The 14,593-nt window shown below is 34.6% G+C and overlaps 1 protein-coding gene across 1 annotated transcript; it reads right to left on the bottom strand.

Annotated features, from left to right (window-relative positions):
- Positions 1-8,715: 8,715 nt before the first annotated feature.
- LOC149682607 (uncharacterized) lies at positions 8,716-14,150 on the bottom strand. The gene is made up of 8 exons (XM_089834163.1): positions 14,079-14,150; positions 11,539-11,645; positions 11,407-11,473; positions 10,715-10,870; positions 10,461-10,647; positions 10,197-10,411; positions 9,853-10,127; positions 8,716-9,786 (listed from the first exon to the last, which is right to left on the bottom strand). Exons 1-8 carry the CDS (start codon positions 14,148-14,150, stop codon positions 9,552-9,554), a joined length of 1,314 nt encoding a protein of 437 aa, XP_089690289.1. The 3' UTR covers positions 8,716-9,551.
- Between the last annotated feature and the right edge of the window lie 443 nt (positions 14,151-14,593).

Genomic DNA, 14,593 nt, shown 5'->3' with positions numbered 1-14,593 from the left:
ATTCATCTCTAGAATTCTTAACGTATTTCATTGGAAAATAAACCCCAGACCTTCTTTGGAAATTTATCTCAATAATTCCTATCGCATTTCTTTGGGAAATTAACTCTAGACTTTCTTTGGAAATTGATCTCAAGAATTCTTTAGGAAATTCCAAGGAAGACTTTGGAAATCGTTTCATTAGAAAATGATACCAAGGGCTCCGTAGGCTTCCAAAGAAATTCCTTTAGTACTCTTAAGAAGATTTTTTTAGGGCTTGGAAATTTACCTCTAGAATTCCTAATGAATTTCTTTGGAAAATATTCGTTATACCTTCTTTGGAAATTAATTTCTAGAATTCCTAAATAATTTCTTTGGAAAATATTCGTTATACCTTCTTTGGAAATGAATTTCTAGAATTCCTAAAGAGTTTCTTTGGAAAATAAACCTTATACATTCTTTAGAAATTTACTTCTAGAATACCTAAAGAATTTCTTTGGAAAATATTCGTTATACCTTCTTTGGAAATTAATCTCTAGAATTTCTAAAGAGTTTCTTTGGAAAATAAACCTTATACCTTCTTTGGAAATTTATCTCTAGAATTCCTAAAGAGTTTCTTTGGAAAATAAACCTTATACCTTCTTTGGAAATTTATCTCTAGAATTCCTAAAGAATTTCTTGGAAAGTAATCTCAAGACATTCTTTGGACATTTGTCTCAAGATTTCTTTAAGAAATTCCAAAGAAAGTCTTTGGGAATTGTTCCTTTAGAAAATGATGCCAAGGACTCCATAGGGTTCCAAGTCTTCCAAAGAATAGCCTTTGGAATTCTTAAGAACATTTTTGTAAGGGGGAAATAACGTCATAAGGGCTTTGAATAATTTTCAGGGTCGTCGAGAGACTTTGCGAGCCCCGGGAAAGGTTATGGGTCGGGCCCTTAGGAAAATTCACCATTGGCAGGGTAAATATCTGGGTGTGCAATGGTGCGTCTGCCAAAGAAAGCACTCCAAACACTCTTTTCTCGTAGCAACGTAGGGTTTTTAAAGCGCCGGTATGTTCGTTTTGGTTAAAGGTAAAAGTCTGAAATTTCATAAATTGATAGTACTTACTGTTCCTACCTCTATCGCTAAATAACAAGTTTGTACCTAATTTGCTTTAAAAACATTTCTCACTTTAAAAACTACCTTTAAAAAAAAGTGAGATCCTAACGAAAACACTGACGTGCAAAAAAATACAAAGGTTCATTTTGAAACTGCTTCACCGTGTAAGTTCTGACATCCCATGGAGAGCCAAGTTTCATATAAATATTTTCAATTTATACACTTAATATAAAAAATGTTGTCACACAGCCAAAATTTAGATAAAACTTGGCTATAAATGGGATCTCAGAACATTTTACAGTGTAGCAGATGCAAAGCGAAGCTGGTCATATTTTTACATGTTACTGTTTTAGTACGGATAACTAGTTTAGAAGTACATTTATTTTTATACTCTTTAGGCTTCTCTAATTCTAACTCACAAAATATCAAGTTACAACTAAGCAACCCATTTATGAGGAACTGCAAGGCGCTGTCTGTAATACTTGTTGTGTTGTTAAATTATTAGACTACTTTGCCTAAACCCATAACCATCAACTTTGAAGTTAGAAAGCTTTGGTATATGACTTTCTGGCTTATGATCTATTTATTAAAATTTATGCCTACCCTATTATCCACGGCAAACAAAGAGCTGTAAAAAAGTTGAAACTTTACGTGGCCTAAATAGGGTGATTCCCGTGAAAAATAAAACTTAAACCTCCGTTTATAATTTACTTTCAGTGATCCATATTTAGTAAGAAAAGGGGAGAGTTAGGGACTGAGAGCAGTTTAAGAGAAGGCACAAGTTATGAAACTTCCACTCTTCTATCTCTTTTTTGTCTTTTGCTGTTTAGGCTCTAGTTGAAGATAGCATTTAAGTATTATATTTAAATTTGCACAACCATTATCCACTAGAATTAGCAAAGATTGAAGGCCGGCCGGGCCCCCAAAAGGTAGGGGCCCCGAGAAAAAGTGCCGAATTTCCCTCTCTCTCGACGGCCCTGATAAATTTAATGTTGGAACGGGAAGACAAATATTAGTCTTTAATGTGGTGTTTATTAAAAAGTCAAACTATGAGATTATAATGTTAGAAAATAGGCCCTATGTCTTCCGTGTTAGATACAGTAGAACCCAGACTAGGAATGAATTCGGGACTTACGAAGTTACCACTCCGTTTCGGAGAGTTGTTCTGTCAAGGGTAGGGAGCCCGACCACCGAAAGTGAAAGGCAGCCACTAACAATTTAACAAAGGACCGCAAACATGTTACGGTAGCGGCGAAGCCCACCGACATACCTCCGAGGGGTCGGAAGTTTAGGAAAAAGTGTACGGGATTTCGAAATCCAATCTGATTTCTTCGGATTTCATCCAATGGATTTCATCGAATTTTGAGATTTTACCCGTGATTTCGTCGGCTTTTGCTATTTTTACAGTGTTTTCGACGGATTTTGCGATATTTCCCTTGCTTTCTTTGAGTTTTGAGGTTTTTCGCGTGATTTCCTCGGATTTTGAGTTTCCCCATGATTTCGTGATTTCTTTTGATTTTAGATTTCGTGAATTTTTTAATGGATTTCACGATTTCTTTACTGAATTTGTGATTTCGCTTCTGATTTCGTGATTTCTTTGTTCATTTTGTGATTTTTTTACTGATTTTGTGATTTCTTTACTGATTTTATGATTTCGTTGATGATTTCGGATTTTTTATTTGATTTCGAAATCAGCCTTGATTTCGGATTTCTTAAATTGGATTTCACGGGTAGCGTACGCGATTTCATGAATGACCGACCCCTCGCATACCTCTCATGGACATAGTTTAACAAAAAGGCGTTCTACGAGAACATCTTTCCATTAGAAGATACGATTCTATTACCGCCCAGTATTAAAATATTATAGTTCAATATACTATTTTGTTAAATCTCTTGATACTTGTCACCCAAGACTAATAGATAAGTCTATTTCTCATTTAACCTACGAATATAGCACTTACGATCTTATCGCTATTTCTTTGATATCTTGTCTGACATGGAATGACTTGATGTAAAGGAAAAAATATTCATTCCGGTAACTCTGGGCTCCGACGTAAAAGTCCAATTTCGGTTTCTCCTTGCACTTGTATTCTTTCTCCATCAAATCGTAAATTTCACTCTTGGTGGTTAAGCTAAACCACGCCTTATTCTCGACGGAAGGATCATATTCGCATTCAAACACTTCAATGGCGTCGTTTACTAGTATCTTAGACACACAGATTTTCATCTCAGGATCGAAATATTTGTACGAGTTCGAGGGCTGGAATGGAAATTATTATATCACAGTTTTAAGATATGTATTTTAAACCAGGGTTCCAATTAAAAACCCAGACCAAAAAAACCCGCGGGTTTTCTTGGGTTTTACCCACCACAAAAAAAACTGCTTAATAAAACCCATCACAAAGACCTTCAATTTTGATCAATTTGAATGCTAGAATAATTTCATTTTAAAGATGGTTTATAATATTTCTCAGATACTTGTAGTTTCAACTTCAGAAGTACTAATTAATAATATTTATTATATTTAATGAAATATTTTAAGACTTTTTTATTAAGCAGTTAGTTACCTTTGAATGACATTTTCTACCACGCACGCAACTGCTACTCACTAATAATAATAATAAAGATAAAAAACCCAAGTACCCGATAAAACCCAGAAAAACCCAATAAAACCTGTTTTTTTTTAACCCTGTTTTAAACCCACTGGGAGCTCCAAATTGCAAAAAAAGGTTGTCTCGGAGAAGTAGTATTGAAAGCCGAGATGTATTCGTTTAAGCGTCATGTTTAAAACATCATTAAGGCTGTCAACTACGAGATATTGTTTAAGAGGGACATTAATTTTCATGTAGCATGATATTTCAAAGGTCAAAAGAATAGCTCCGAGTAACAAAGAACTGCACAAAATTATCTTCGATAGCTTCATAGATTCTCTGCAGAACGCTGAAATATAAAATTATCACTTGAAGCAACGTTTAATCGGTAAGTAAAATTGCATCGATCAAATCTTAAACACAAGTAATTACATTTTCCAAAGAATTTTGACATTAATTCAAGAATTGATTCCGAAAATCGAAGTATGCCCATCTTTTTGTTGCCAATCTTGTCCTTGGTTTTACACAGAAAGAGACCGAAGAGGAAAATTCCGGTTAGCAGAAGAATACCAGCCTAGTTTGATTAACAATTATATCTATTAATACTTAGGCGTAAAAATGTAAAGGAAAACCCAGACTGAAGCTGGCATTGACAAGGAAGAAAATGTAACAACAAAGTTTATTAATAAAAACTGTCTATGAAGACAAAGACAGGAAAGTGTAAAATATAAGTGTAGAAAATTAATTGCCCGAAGACCAGATATTCAAATTTTCACTTTTGAGGACATGGTCATAAAACATAAATTATTTAAAAAAAATCTTTCTTGGTTTTTTTCACCAAAATTAGTTTGGTAAAAAAATGTTATAATGAAACATGTGAATTATTTCAAAAATAGTACGCGTATGTATTTTATTTTCTCTCAAAAATTAACAATTAGGTTTGAGTGTTCGGCCATATAAAAAGAATAATATGGATAGAAAATCGTTGATCGATGATAAAATTAAAAAATCGTATGAAAACTTAACAAAATGTGTTCGTTAATTTTCGAAGTATCAAAAATTGAAGTGTTGTTTAGCTTTCAAAAGATCACGATCAAACTACAGATCTTTTCAAAACTAATATCTACATCACAGTCAAAACGGCCTACGTAATTCTCCGCTTCGCAATATTTCCAATTTTACAATATAAAAATTATAACTGATCAAGCTCAATTTTTCAGATATCCGAGCATTTGAACCTTCTAAAATAAATTTTAGTCGAAAGTAAAACTTAGTGTCCCTTAAAAAACTCTTGAAGATGCCATATTTTCTAGAACTACTATTGAGAGCAAATACTTGCGTAATATTTTGGGCAAATAAAATTTTGGTGAAAAAAAAAGATAAGAATTTTTAAAAGAAAAAATGATGTTTTATAATCATGTCTTCAAAACTGAAAATTTGAATATCTGTTACTTCAGTCAATAACTTTTCTACACTTATCTTTCACACTTTCTCGTCTTTGTCTACAATGATCGTTCTTATTAAAATCTGTAACTTCAGTCTCAATATTAATTATAATTGTTTAGAAACCTTTGGAGAGTAAAAGTCTTACGGCGTACAAAAATTATGCTCGAGAATAGGCCTGAATGCAACGAGATGTTTTAAAGTACAGTCCCACGATTAGTCTTAGAACTTGGGCCTCAAATTACAACCTCTAATCTGTTTGGGAAACACCTCAACGTAAATGTTCGATGTGAGTTAATTAGTGCATTTTTTTTATTATTATCAGTCTTATTCTGTTATATTTTTTTCTTTACCTTTTTTGTTATATTATTTTTCTGCACCTAACGATCATAACATGTTTGTGCAAAACGTTGTAAAAAAACCCCCAAAATTGTAGAAAAACAACTTGTTTACATGAAACCTTCCATCAGAAAAAGGGGAAAGAACCATGAATTTCCTCAACCCTTTAGGGGGCGACTGTGCTTCAAAACATTTTGTTGCATTCAGGCATATTCTCCAGTATTCTTTTTGTAACTTGGAACTCGTTGAAAACTTGAAACTTGCATGAAATAAAAAATCAACTTTAAACATTTATTTACACCCGGCATAATTTAGTATAGTGTCGACATCTGTTGGCAGTATTGGGGGTTGTCCACAAAGGTCTGATCTCGACCACACTTTGTATAAGATCACAGCTACTTAAAAAAAAAAAATTACGGGCCCGAGGAAAGCCTCTCGGCTAATCCCACTTGGCCCAGATATCTCTAATAAAACAAAAAAAAGCTACTTAAAAAAATTCACCTTAAAAGTTCTTGAATAAACCGAGCGTTCTAATTATTCATGGGCTAGTTAAAATATGGTGAAGCTCGGTGATTAACAGCAGCTTAAATTGCTAGAATTAATCCCCATGCGAAAAACACTACTAAACCACTGGGAAGTAGTCTTTACATTTTAAAAAATTATTTCCCAATGACATTAACTACGGCCAAGTAATGTTTTAAGTGAAAGACTAAATACATAAAATCGAGAATATTTTTGTATTCCTTTAAACTTAATGAAAAGTTAGCTGCAGTTTACTTATTCGTCATATGAACTAAAATATTGGAAGAAACAGCCAACCTAGAATGTTCTAGGTATCTTGGTAAACGTTTTCATTTTCACTTTTTGTGGTACTTAAGAGGGTTCTCGATTTTATAAATTTAAACAAATTATATATCTCGCGAAATATTAAAGATACAAGGAAACTGAAATCGATCCCGTTGATAACAAAAATCTTAATTTAAATATTATAATATTAATTTCTCCAAAGACTAATATTGAAGAAGATGAAGAATTTCAGATTTTGGGAAAAATTCGCGTTTTTTAGCGCGTGCTTGGACCTACGCCTTCGAAATTGTGTCTCATTTGGGGGGGAACTAAAATATGTATCTTACTGTCAATTATCAATTATTTGTGATATCAACGGTTTTTGAATTATTGCAAATCCCCTGGAAAAAATCAACGGACAAAGTCTTTTGAAAATGAGTGTACGCTTGACAAGGGGTTTCGTACCCGAAAAATTCCTTAATAAAGAACCATGAATTATCCGTCACGTTTTTAAAAAAATTTTTACATTTATTCCCCACCATGGTTTTCAATTTTAATTTGAATGATTATAAGATAAGTTCGATTTGAAAGAAATAAAAATGTGCCTTACCAAGAAGAGCGGCGTCTTACCTACCAATAAGCTGAGAATCCAAATATAAGAAAAATATTAAAATTTACTAACTTCCCAGTTTAACATAAGGAATTGTGGTAGTGTGGATTCTTTAGGGATTGGATTACTGATAGTGATGGCTTCCTCGTAATCAAATAAAATTGGCGCGTGACTGGTTCGAAACCTCAAAAATTCTTCTCGCGCAATATAACCCACAGGAAAAGCTCTTCTCTCAATGTGCAAAATCTGTGTTAAAACAATAAGTCTTGTAAGGATAAGTTTTTATTTTTCAATTGCTTTATACTCACGTTCTCAGAAAGATTGGCATATTCCTTTACTTTTAAATTTCTGCATGCCTCTGCGTTGTTAAGAACTGTTATATTTGCATTTTGAGACTTTTCCTAAGCAAATAATCTTAAACATTTTATTCTCCCGCTTATATAAGATGCACGATTATAAACTTATGAAGCCTTGTTTTGAACCGCAAACGCAGCTTTCCAAGAGGAACTTTCAAGGCAAAACAAGCTTCTCAAAGATTATACCATATTGTTAAGAGTACTACTTACGACGAATCGATAGACTATACTACCCAACTTGCATCCGCATAAACAAATTAAGTTTCTAATTTAAAATGTAACATTATGTTTCAATGACTAATTTACAATTATTTTAATTATCTTTAACCGTATGCTTAAAATTTTAATACCTTGCTGCTAAATAGTCGATAATATATTTTCTCTCCTCAATGAAATATTTCATCTTAAGATATTTTATAGACTTAAACTGAGATAATTGAGATTCCCATTTAGAATATAAAAAAATGTTTCGATCAGTCCAAAATTGTTTAAAATCGCTTCCACGTATTTCTATATAACGATCAATACGTAAAATATATTAGTATATGTATTTTAACCAGTCATAAATGTGCAATTTTGCATTATTTCTGATTGATAGTTGATTATAAGAAGCCTACTGATTTATGACTTCCATCAGTTCGATTCCTTATCACTTATTAGGTTTTTACTTCATTCAGTTTCTGTTTTCTGGATTCCGGACATCATCTACATATTCTTTACACAGACAACGCCCTAGTTTCGTTTTAAGCTTTGGTACAGTTTTTGGTTTTATAATCCTCGTTGTTCTGTACGTGGAAAATGTCAATAAGCTGAAAGTGTGTCATACATATCGATCGAAATCATGCAGTTTCGCTTCGTTAAGCAAGACCCTCTATGAGATATAAAAATATGGATGCTTTTTACTAAAAAGCATTATTAAAAGCTATTATAAATTCATAAGATATGTTCCATAAGTTTTTCACTGGTTACTGCCAATACTGAGAGCTTGTCATGAAATGACGTAAGTGAAACGTCATAGATTCTCGAAAAGCGACACCTGGTGAAACGCCGTCAAAGGCTTAATACAGACTAAATATTCAGATGGACTGAAAAACCGCGGTAGTCAATTCTCGCGTCGTTCTCGAACTAACTCTCAAAAAGGCTGTAGCATTACGAAGTATAGGAAGTGTCATATTTACAAGGAACATAGCTTATAAACTTATAAGGTATACTTAAAAGAAGAAAGTTAAAAGCATGGATGAAACTTGAACTGGCTATAAGAATCAAAATTTACGTGTAACTTTTAGACAAGGGTTTAAATGGTAAAATTCCCCAGAAATCATCGGCCTAGTTTTTTCCAAATTTTTAATTGAAAGCAATTCACACGCCAAAACTATTTAAGGAAGAACGAAATGGATGTTTCACTCGTGTTTTTGGTGGTTGACAAAAGCATGGATTAACTAACACAAGGGGGAAGTGATACTACTGACCCAAGAAACTAATACTTTTAAGCAATTATATTTTTTTACTTCATTTTAAAACTATCGGTATTTGGAACCGTAATCCGACTTTAAAATACGCTACCTTGTCACTAGTAATCCAACTATGCAATATATATATAATTCCATCTTTTAGGTTCGTGTTAACTGGGTCTGATGTAGACCTCAGCATTATTTATCTATTATAAATCTATTTTCACCTTTATCAGTTCTCGAATATTATGCATAATACTTGCGTGTTAAATCGTATAAATTCCACAAATTTTGTTTATAAATAATCGTTTATCCACTAATTTTTGGATAATGGAGAGAAAACGCTGAGCTCTAGTCTAATGGAATAATGCCGCTGCCACCTTTTTATAATATGATCCTTAAAATTGTCGTTTTTTCCGAGGAGTCTACTTTATTTTGTCAATGGCCTCAATACATTTTTGTAAAACCTTTGACTGTTACCTAGAAATCTTTGTTTTCCAGCAAAAAGCCACTTAATTCTGAACATTTGCCAAGTATACGCTAGTTTCAAACTTGTGCCGTTTAACTCATTTTTTCTTCTTGTGCTATCTTTATTTTTCTAAATTGTGCATTTTTTACCCATTACAACAATAATTTTTAATTTGAAATAAAAAACATTTCTCACACAAAATATTTCTTTGTTAATCGAAACTAAAGCTTAAATTTTCTAACTATTATCAATTTCCCTTTAAACGTGCATTTTCAATTTCCCGCCAAATGTAATATAAGAAATTGTTAGTTCCTCCAAGGGTCATTGATTTGCTTTAACGTTTGTTACTTATACATGAACTAGTTAACTGTGCATTTCATTTAAGTGCAGATTAAAAAGTTTTTATTGACAGCGTCAGGCAGTTTTCAACATTTAAAAGGGTTTGGTGACGTAAAGGTAGGTCAGCAATTGTGTCAGGGTGGTTAGGGCGGCTAAGGACAATCCAAAGACGACGACCAAAAGAGCCATTTGCATATCGAGGACGGTCCAGGGGTTGAAGTGGTCGTTGATATCGTACATGACGGTTCGGGACGAAGTCAATGTTCCATTTCTGTTCAATTTACGTTGTAAAACCGTCATCTGACTTGTCTCAATGAAACGTGTCAACCTTACAAATAATAAGCGCGTGTACCGTCTTTAACCGCATCTAAATATGCCTTTTTTATGTTCTTACCTGATATTGACTAGACGAACAAGGTGTTTGGGCGCGTGCTTACGGAAGAGATAAAAGGTGGAAGTTGGCATGTACTTGAAAGACCCGACATAATAATTTTGCCTCTGGGCAGAGCTTCTGTTTGATAGCATAACCGCCAAGTTGTTAAGATCACACAATATGACTTCGTTCTCTCCAATTTCTTCAAACAATAATTTGTTCATGTAACTTCGAGTGTCTAAGTAGCCGCCATTCGACAAAATGCGTTTATTTAACGCCGAGAGCCGTGGCTCACTCTATATATGTATGGATAAGATAATATTTAGCGCTCGGAGAAAAAGTGCATAGCGAAGCAATGAAATAACCTGGATGAAATATTGCGAGACGCTACCCTTCGAGGTGATGATTTGAAGTTTATCGTTGGCGGTGATGTCCGAGAAATAATTGACGAAAGACCGCTTGCCCAAGGAGAACTTAGAGTTGAGATTGCCACCCAGCGCCAACAGCAGGACCAAGAAGGACAACTGACACAAACCCCAAACTATTCTTTGGTTCATATGAGGGGGAATCGACGAGGTACCTACAACGACGACATAGCGTTACGGGCTAATCATAGAGACCCGACTTACGGCTCTGACCTTGGGATAGTAGAAGAGAAACGTAAGCCCAAAAGAAAGTCCATGGGGATTTCAAAAAGCGTCTCTTAAATTCCTGGTTCCGCTTGTGCTCATTGTTATACCGGATATTTAGTACCCGGTGAGAGTAGTAACCAAAGAGGCTGACGCCAAAAATGCTGGCGAAGATACAAAGCCAAACCTGTGGATAAAGAAAAATATTTGTTTGACCTACGCCACCGTTCATTCAAAGCTTAGTGCGGCATAACCTCTGCGGAATATCCGAAGGTATATTCCAATTGTTTCGAACTATTTGGAGTATGCGAAATGATGCCGTGTTCGGTAATGAAAAGAGGACTGCTAATGCTGAATGATTTATAAATATTCCAGTTTATTTTGATGGGCTGAATAAGGATATCAGATAGCTGAGGGCCACAATAAAAAATCGTTAAAAATATCGGAATAAGAAGTAGGTGCATAATGCACCTTTTGCGTCACGAGGGCTCGAAGGTCTGTAGAGACTAGCATGGGGGTCCCGCAGACGGAGATGTAAGGTCTGGATTTGACTTTCCCCTCAATCTTAAATTTTCAATTTCTTTTTAATTTTGATAATTACTACTAACTGAAATCTCAAACTAATGTCAGTTTTAAAATCATTCGGTGTTATTTCTTGGATGCAGATTGGTCTTATAATTAGTATAAGAATCGGTAAAAGTCACTTTAATTTCCATTTCAACTTCCTTTTAAGAAGCTACATATATTTCCGAGCGCGTATTTCCCAACCTACGTCATCGAAAAATAAACTCGGAGCTATTTTATAAGAAACAAATAAGCCGGGGCGTCATGACTCAGGTCCTTTTGGATTGAAGGAAATTACAACTCCAGCCCCCTCCTCTTTGCAGCCCTCAGGGGGCAAAAGGAATATTATTTATCTACTATAAGACGAGCTAATGAAAGTTACATTTTCGAAAAGGATATTTATATGCACATGGCCCACTTGCGACGGTGGTCCGGGAACATAGACCCACCTGAGAAGAAATATTCAACCTACAGAACCCAATTCAATCGAAAAATATAGGTCAAGATAAATTACTTGTCTTTCAAAGATAAGAAAACGAAATTGATAAAATCATCGCGCAAAGAATTTCCCATAGGAAATGGAGATCTCTTTTCGGTCAGCACATCCGCGCATTCTTCCGGCTGCACGTAACATAATAAACAACCATAACAATTAGTTAATTACTAGTCGCGACAATTTAGAAATTAAAAGGTCCTAAGAAATGATGATACCCTTTTATACAAATTAAAAAATATGATTTTTAGATATTTGAACTTACAAAATTGCAGGTAATTCTAAGTTTATCCTCCATGACCTCTTAATAGAAAATGTTTGCCCGACTATTCGATTCTCGGCTCTCGAATTGAAGCGAGTTTCATTGTGAAGGGGAGATGATACTTTATGATTAATAAAGTATCGATTTCATGGTAAGGAAACGCGAATTTCGCGTTAAATTTCTGATCGACAAAACAATAATCTCGTTTCCTCCAACACCAATTAACGAAATAGGCCCGCTAGGAGAGGTCAAGCGTTCCTAAACTAGATCGCCGATACCTTTATCTGTATTCAGCAGATTAGGCCACTCTAATAAAATAGCAATTTTCTCAATGCGGAAATATATTGTCCTATATATACACACACAACAAAAACTATGTTCCATTTAGAATATATAAAAGTCCATTCGTAAACAAGCTAATGGATACCTTTCATTTGAACATAGTTAACGTTTTTTCTAATCCCCCGCGCGCTACTATGTGCCAAAAGCTACTTTCTCTGTACATTAATTGAGTATAGAGTAACCTTCCGCGCGTACTATATTATGTACTTACCATACAAAAGTGTTATTGAACTTTAGAGTAAATTAAAAGCAACATAAATGGTGATTAGTGCATGGTCAAGGGCAGCTATTCATTCACACAGAGAATGACGTTCGGTTCATAACCAAAAGATTTTGAATGAAGGCATTATAAAAAGCGAGCATTGAAGCAAATTCCGCCTGAGTTTAAGAACTTACTGAATTTTGAAGGTTAAGCGACGCGAATCATTAATTTGTTTATCGATATTTAAAATTTAAGACCTCCTTCCGGACTTTTATCTACCGAATCTAAAGTACAATTAAGCCATGTTCACACTTATTGGGATAAATGGTTCCAAATGATTCAAAACGTTTACAAAGTTTAGTTTTCAAAAAACTGAAACTGGAGCAACGGATTACGAACGCGGTTTCCTGAAATTTTTTAACTAAGCAACTTAATGCTGGTTTGGAGGCTTGTTTCTAGTTTTCAGGGATAATAGACTTGTCTTAAGGGTATTTTCACGAGGGATCCGACAATTACACGAAATCTTTGAAGAAATTACGAAAACAAAGAGAAAATTCCAAAATCTTTCGCAAAATCGTGAACCCAAGAAGCAATCACGAAATCTTTGGCGAATTTGCGAAATCAACTGAGAAATCATGAAATCTTTGGCAAAATTGCAAAATCAAATAAGAAATCTTTGGCTAAATCGTGAAATCAAAGAAATCCGGAAATATTTGTCGAAATCACGAAATAAATGAAGAAATCCCGAAAGTTTTGGCAAAATCGCGAAATTAAAGAAGAAATCGAGAAATCACAAAATCTTTGGCGAAATCATGAAATCTTTTTCGAAATCACGAAATCTTTGGCAATCACTTAATACCGCACGTTTTTTGGGAATGTTGGAACCCTCGTATTTTTACCGGCCTTAGCACTAAGCCCAAACGAAACCATATAGCAGGCAGCACTTAAAGAAGCATTTTCAAGTGTGAACCGAGGCTGTTAGAATTGTTCCAGGCTGGTAATGAATAGAGTTTTAAAACTAGTTGAGCCAACCATTTCCGGAATGACTCCAGTGTAAGTAAACACAAAGTTGATGTTTTTGTCTCTTGCTACGAATTAAATGACCATGTCAGAGGAAAACCATTCTATCACTAATTAACAAGAACGACCCCGGAAATTATTAAAGGAAAGGATCACCCTAGTTACACATTAATTTAAAATAAGAGATGATGTTACGATGGCTTGTTATTTCATATTTCTCAATTAATTTTAATTAATGAGAAATAAATTGACAAATTTAAAGATTAGAAGTAGCGCGGTTCCATCAGAGAGAATTTATAATAGGGAGTAGAATCTCTTGCCCTTGACAGTGATAAATACAGTGTAGCTCAAACAAGTAGGCTGCGATGCTAAAACTGGCCAGGTAAATTTCCGGTCACATGACTCTCCTTTAATTTTAAAGTTTGCCCTCAATCACTGTGGGTTGTACAATTACCCAATAAGGGTTCGCGATTTCGATTGCGACTGGCGCCATTTGGAGGTATTTTAAGTCAGACGTTTCCCTTTCCCTAAAAAAGTAGTGTCCATCTCCCCTAGATCCTCCCGCAATATTCTAGACCCACCCTAGAGGGAGAGGCCACAAAAAATTATACCGGAAATAGACATGGCCAGTTTTGCTGATCATGTGATTTTTGAGCTACATAATATTCCTAAGTTTCCACTCCCTATTATAAATTCTCTTAGGTTCCATTTTTATTTCAAAATATATGACGTCACTCTTTTTTCGATATTTGATTGGTACTGGTTTTCAGTGGTCACGTGCCAGGCTTCTTCTTGTCTATTGGGCATTATGATCCTAGCCTCCCAAGCGAAAGAAATGGCCGCAAACGATTTATATATCAATAGAAGCTCGGACGGTAACCGTGATTTTCTTTTATAAAACCAAAGATTTCCAGCTCAGATTAGAGAAAATGTAAAGAAATAGAGGTATGAGAGTGCAAGGCTACGAATTCGAACCTGAATATACGCAAGAAGATCTAGAAGAACGGAGAAATCGTGAAGAAAATGCTATATAACTAATTAATGTTGACATTAATAGAATAAGAGAAACTTGTGTTTGTGACGGCGGGTGCTTTAAAATACCAAACGAATTTGATGATAATATAGAAAATGGTTTGAAAAGGGTGTTATGTATTCGTGTGTATTCGTATTATAAGTTCATATCCTCCTCGCTAGGTGACGCTAGTACATTAGGCTTGACCTAGCAGGAGATAAGTAAAGCAGATCCAATA

The sequence above is a fragment of the Phalangium opilio genome, unplaced genomic scaffold, assembly GCF_054372755.1.
Source record: "Phalangium opilio isolate 3A_F unplaced genomic scaffold, DU_Popi_V2 ptg000038l_1, whole genome shotgun sequence".
Lineage (NCBI taxonomy): Eukaryota > Metazoa > Arthropoda > Arachnida > Opiliones > Phalangiidae > Phalangium > Phalangium opilio.
This window is presented reverse-complemented; position numbering and strand designations above follow the sequence as displayed.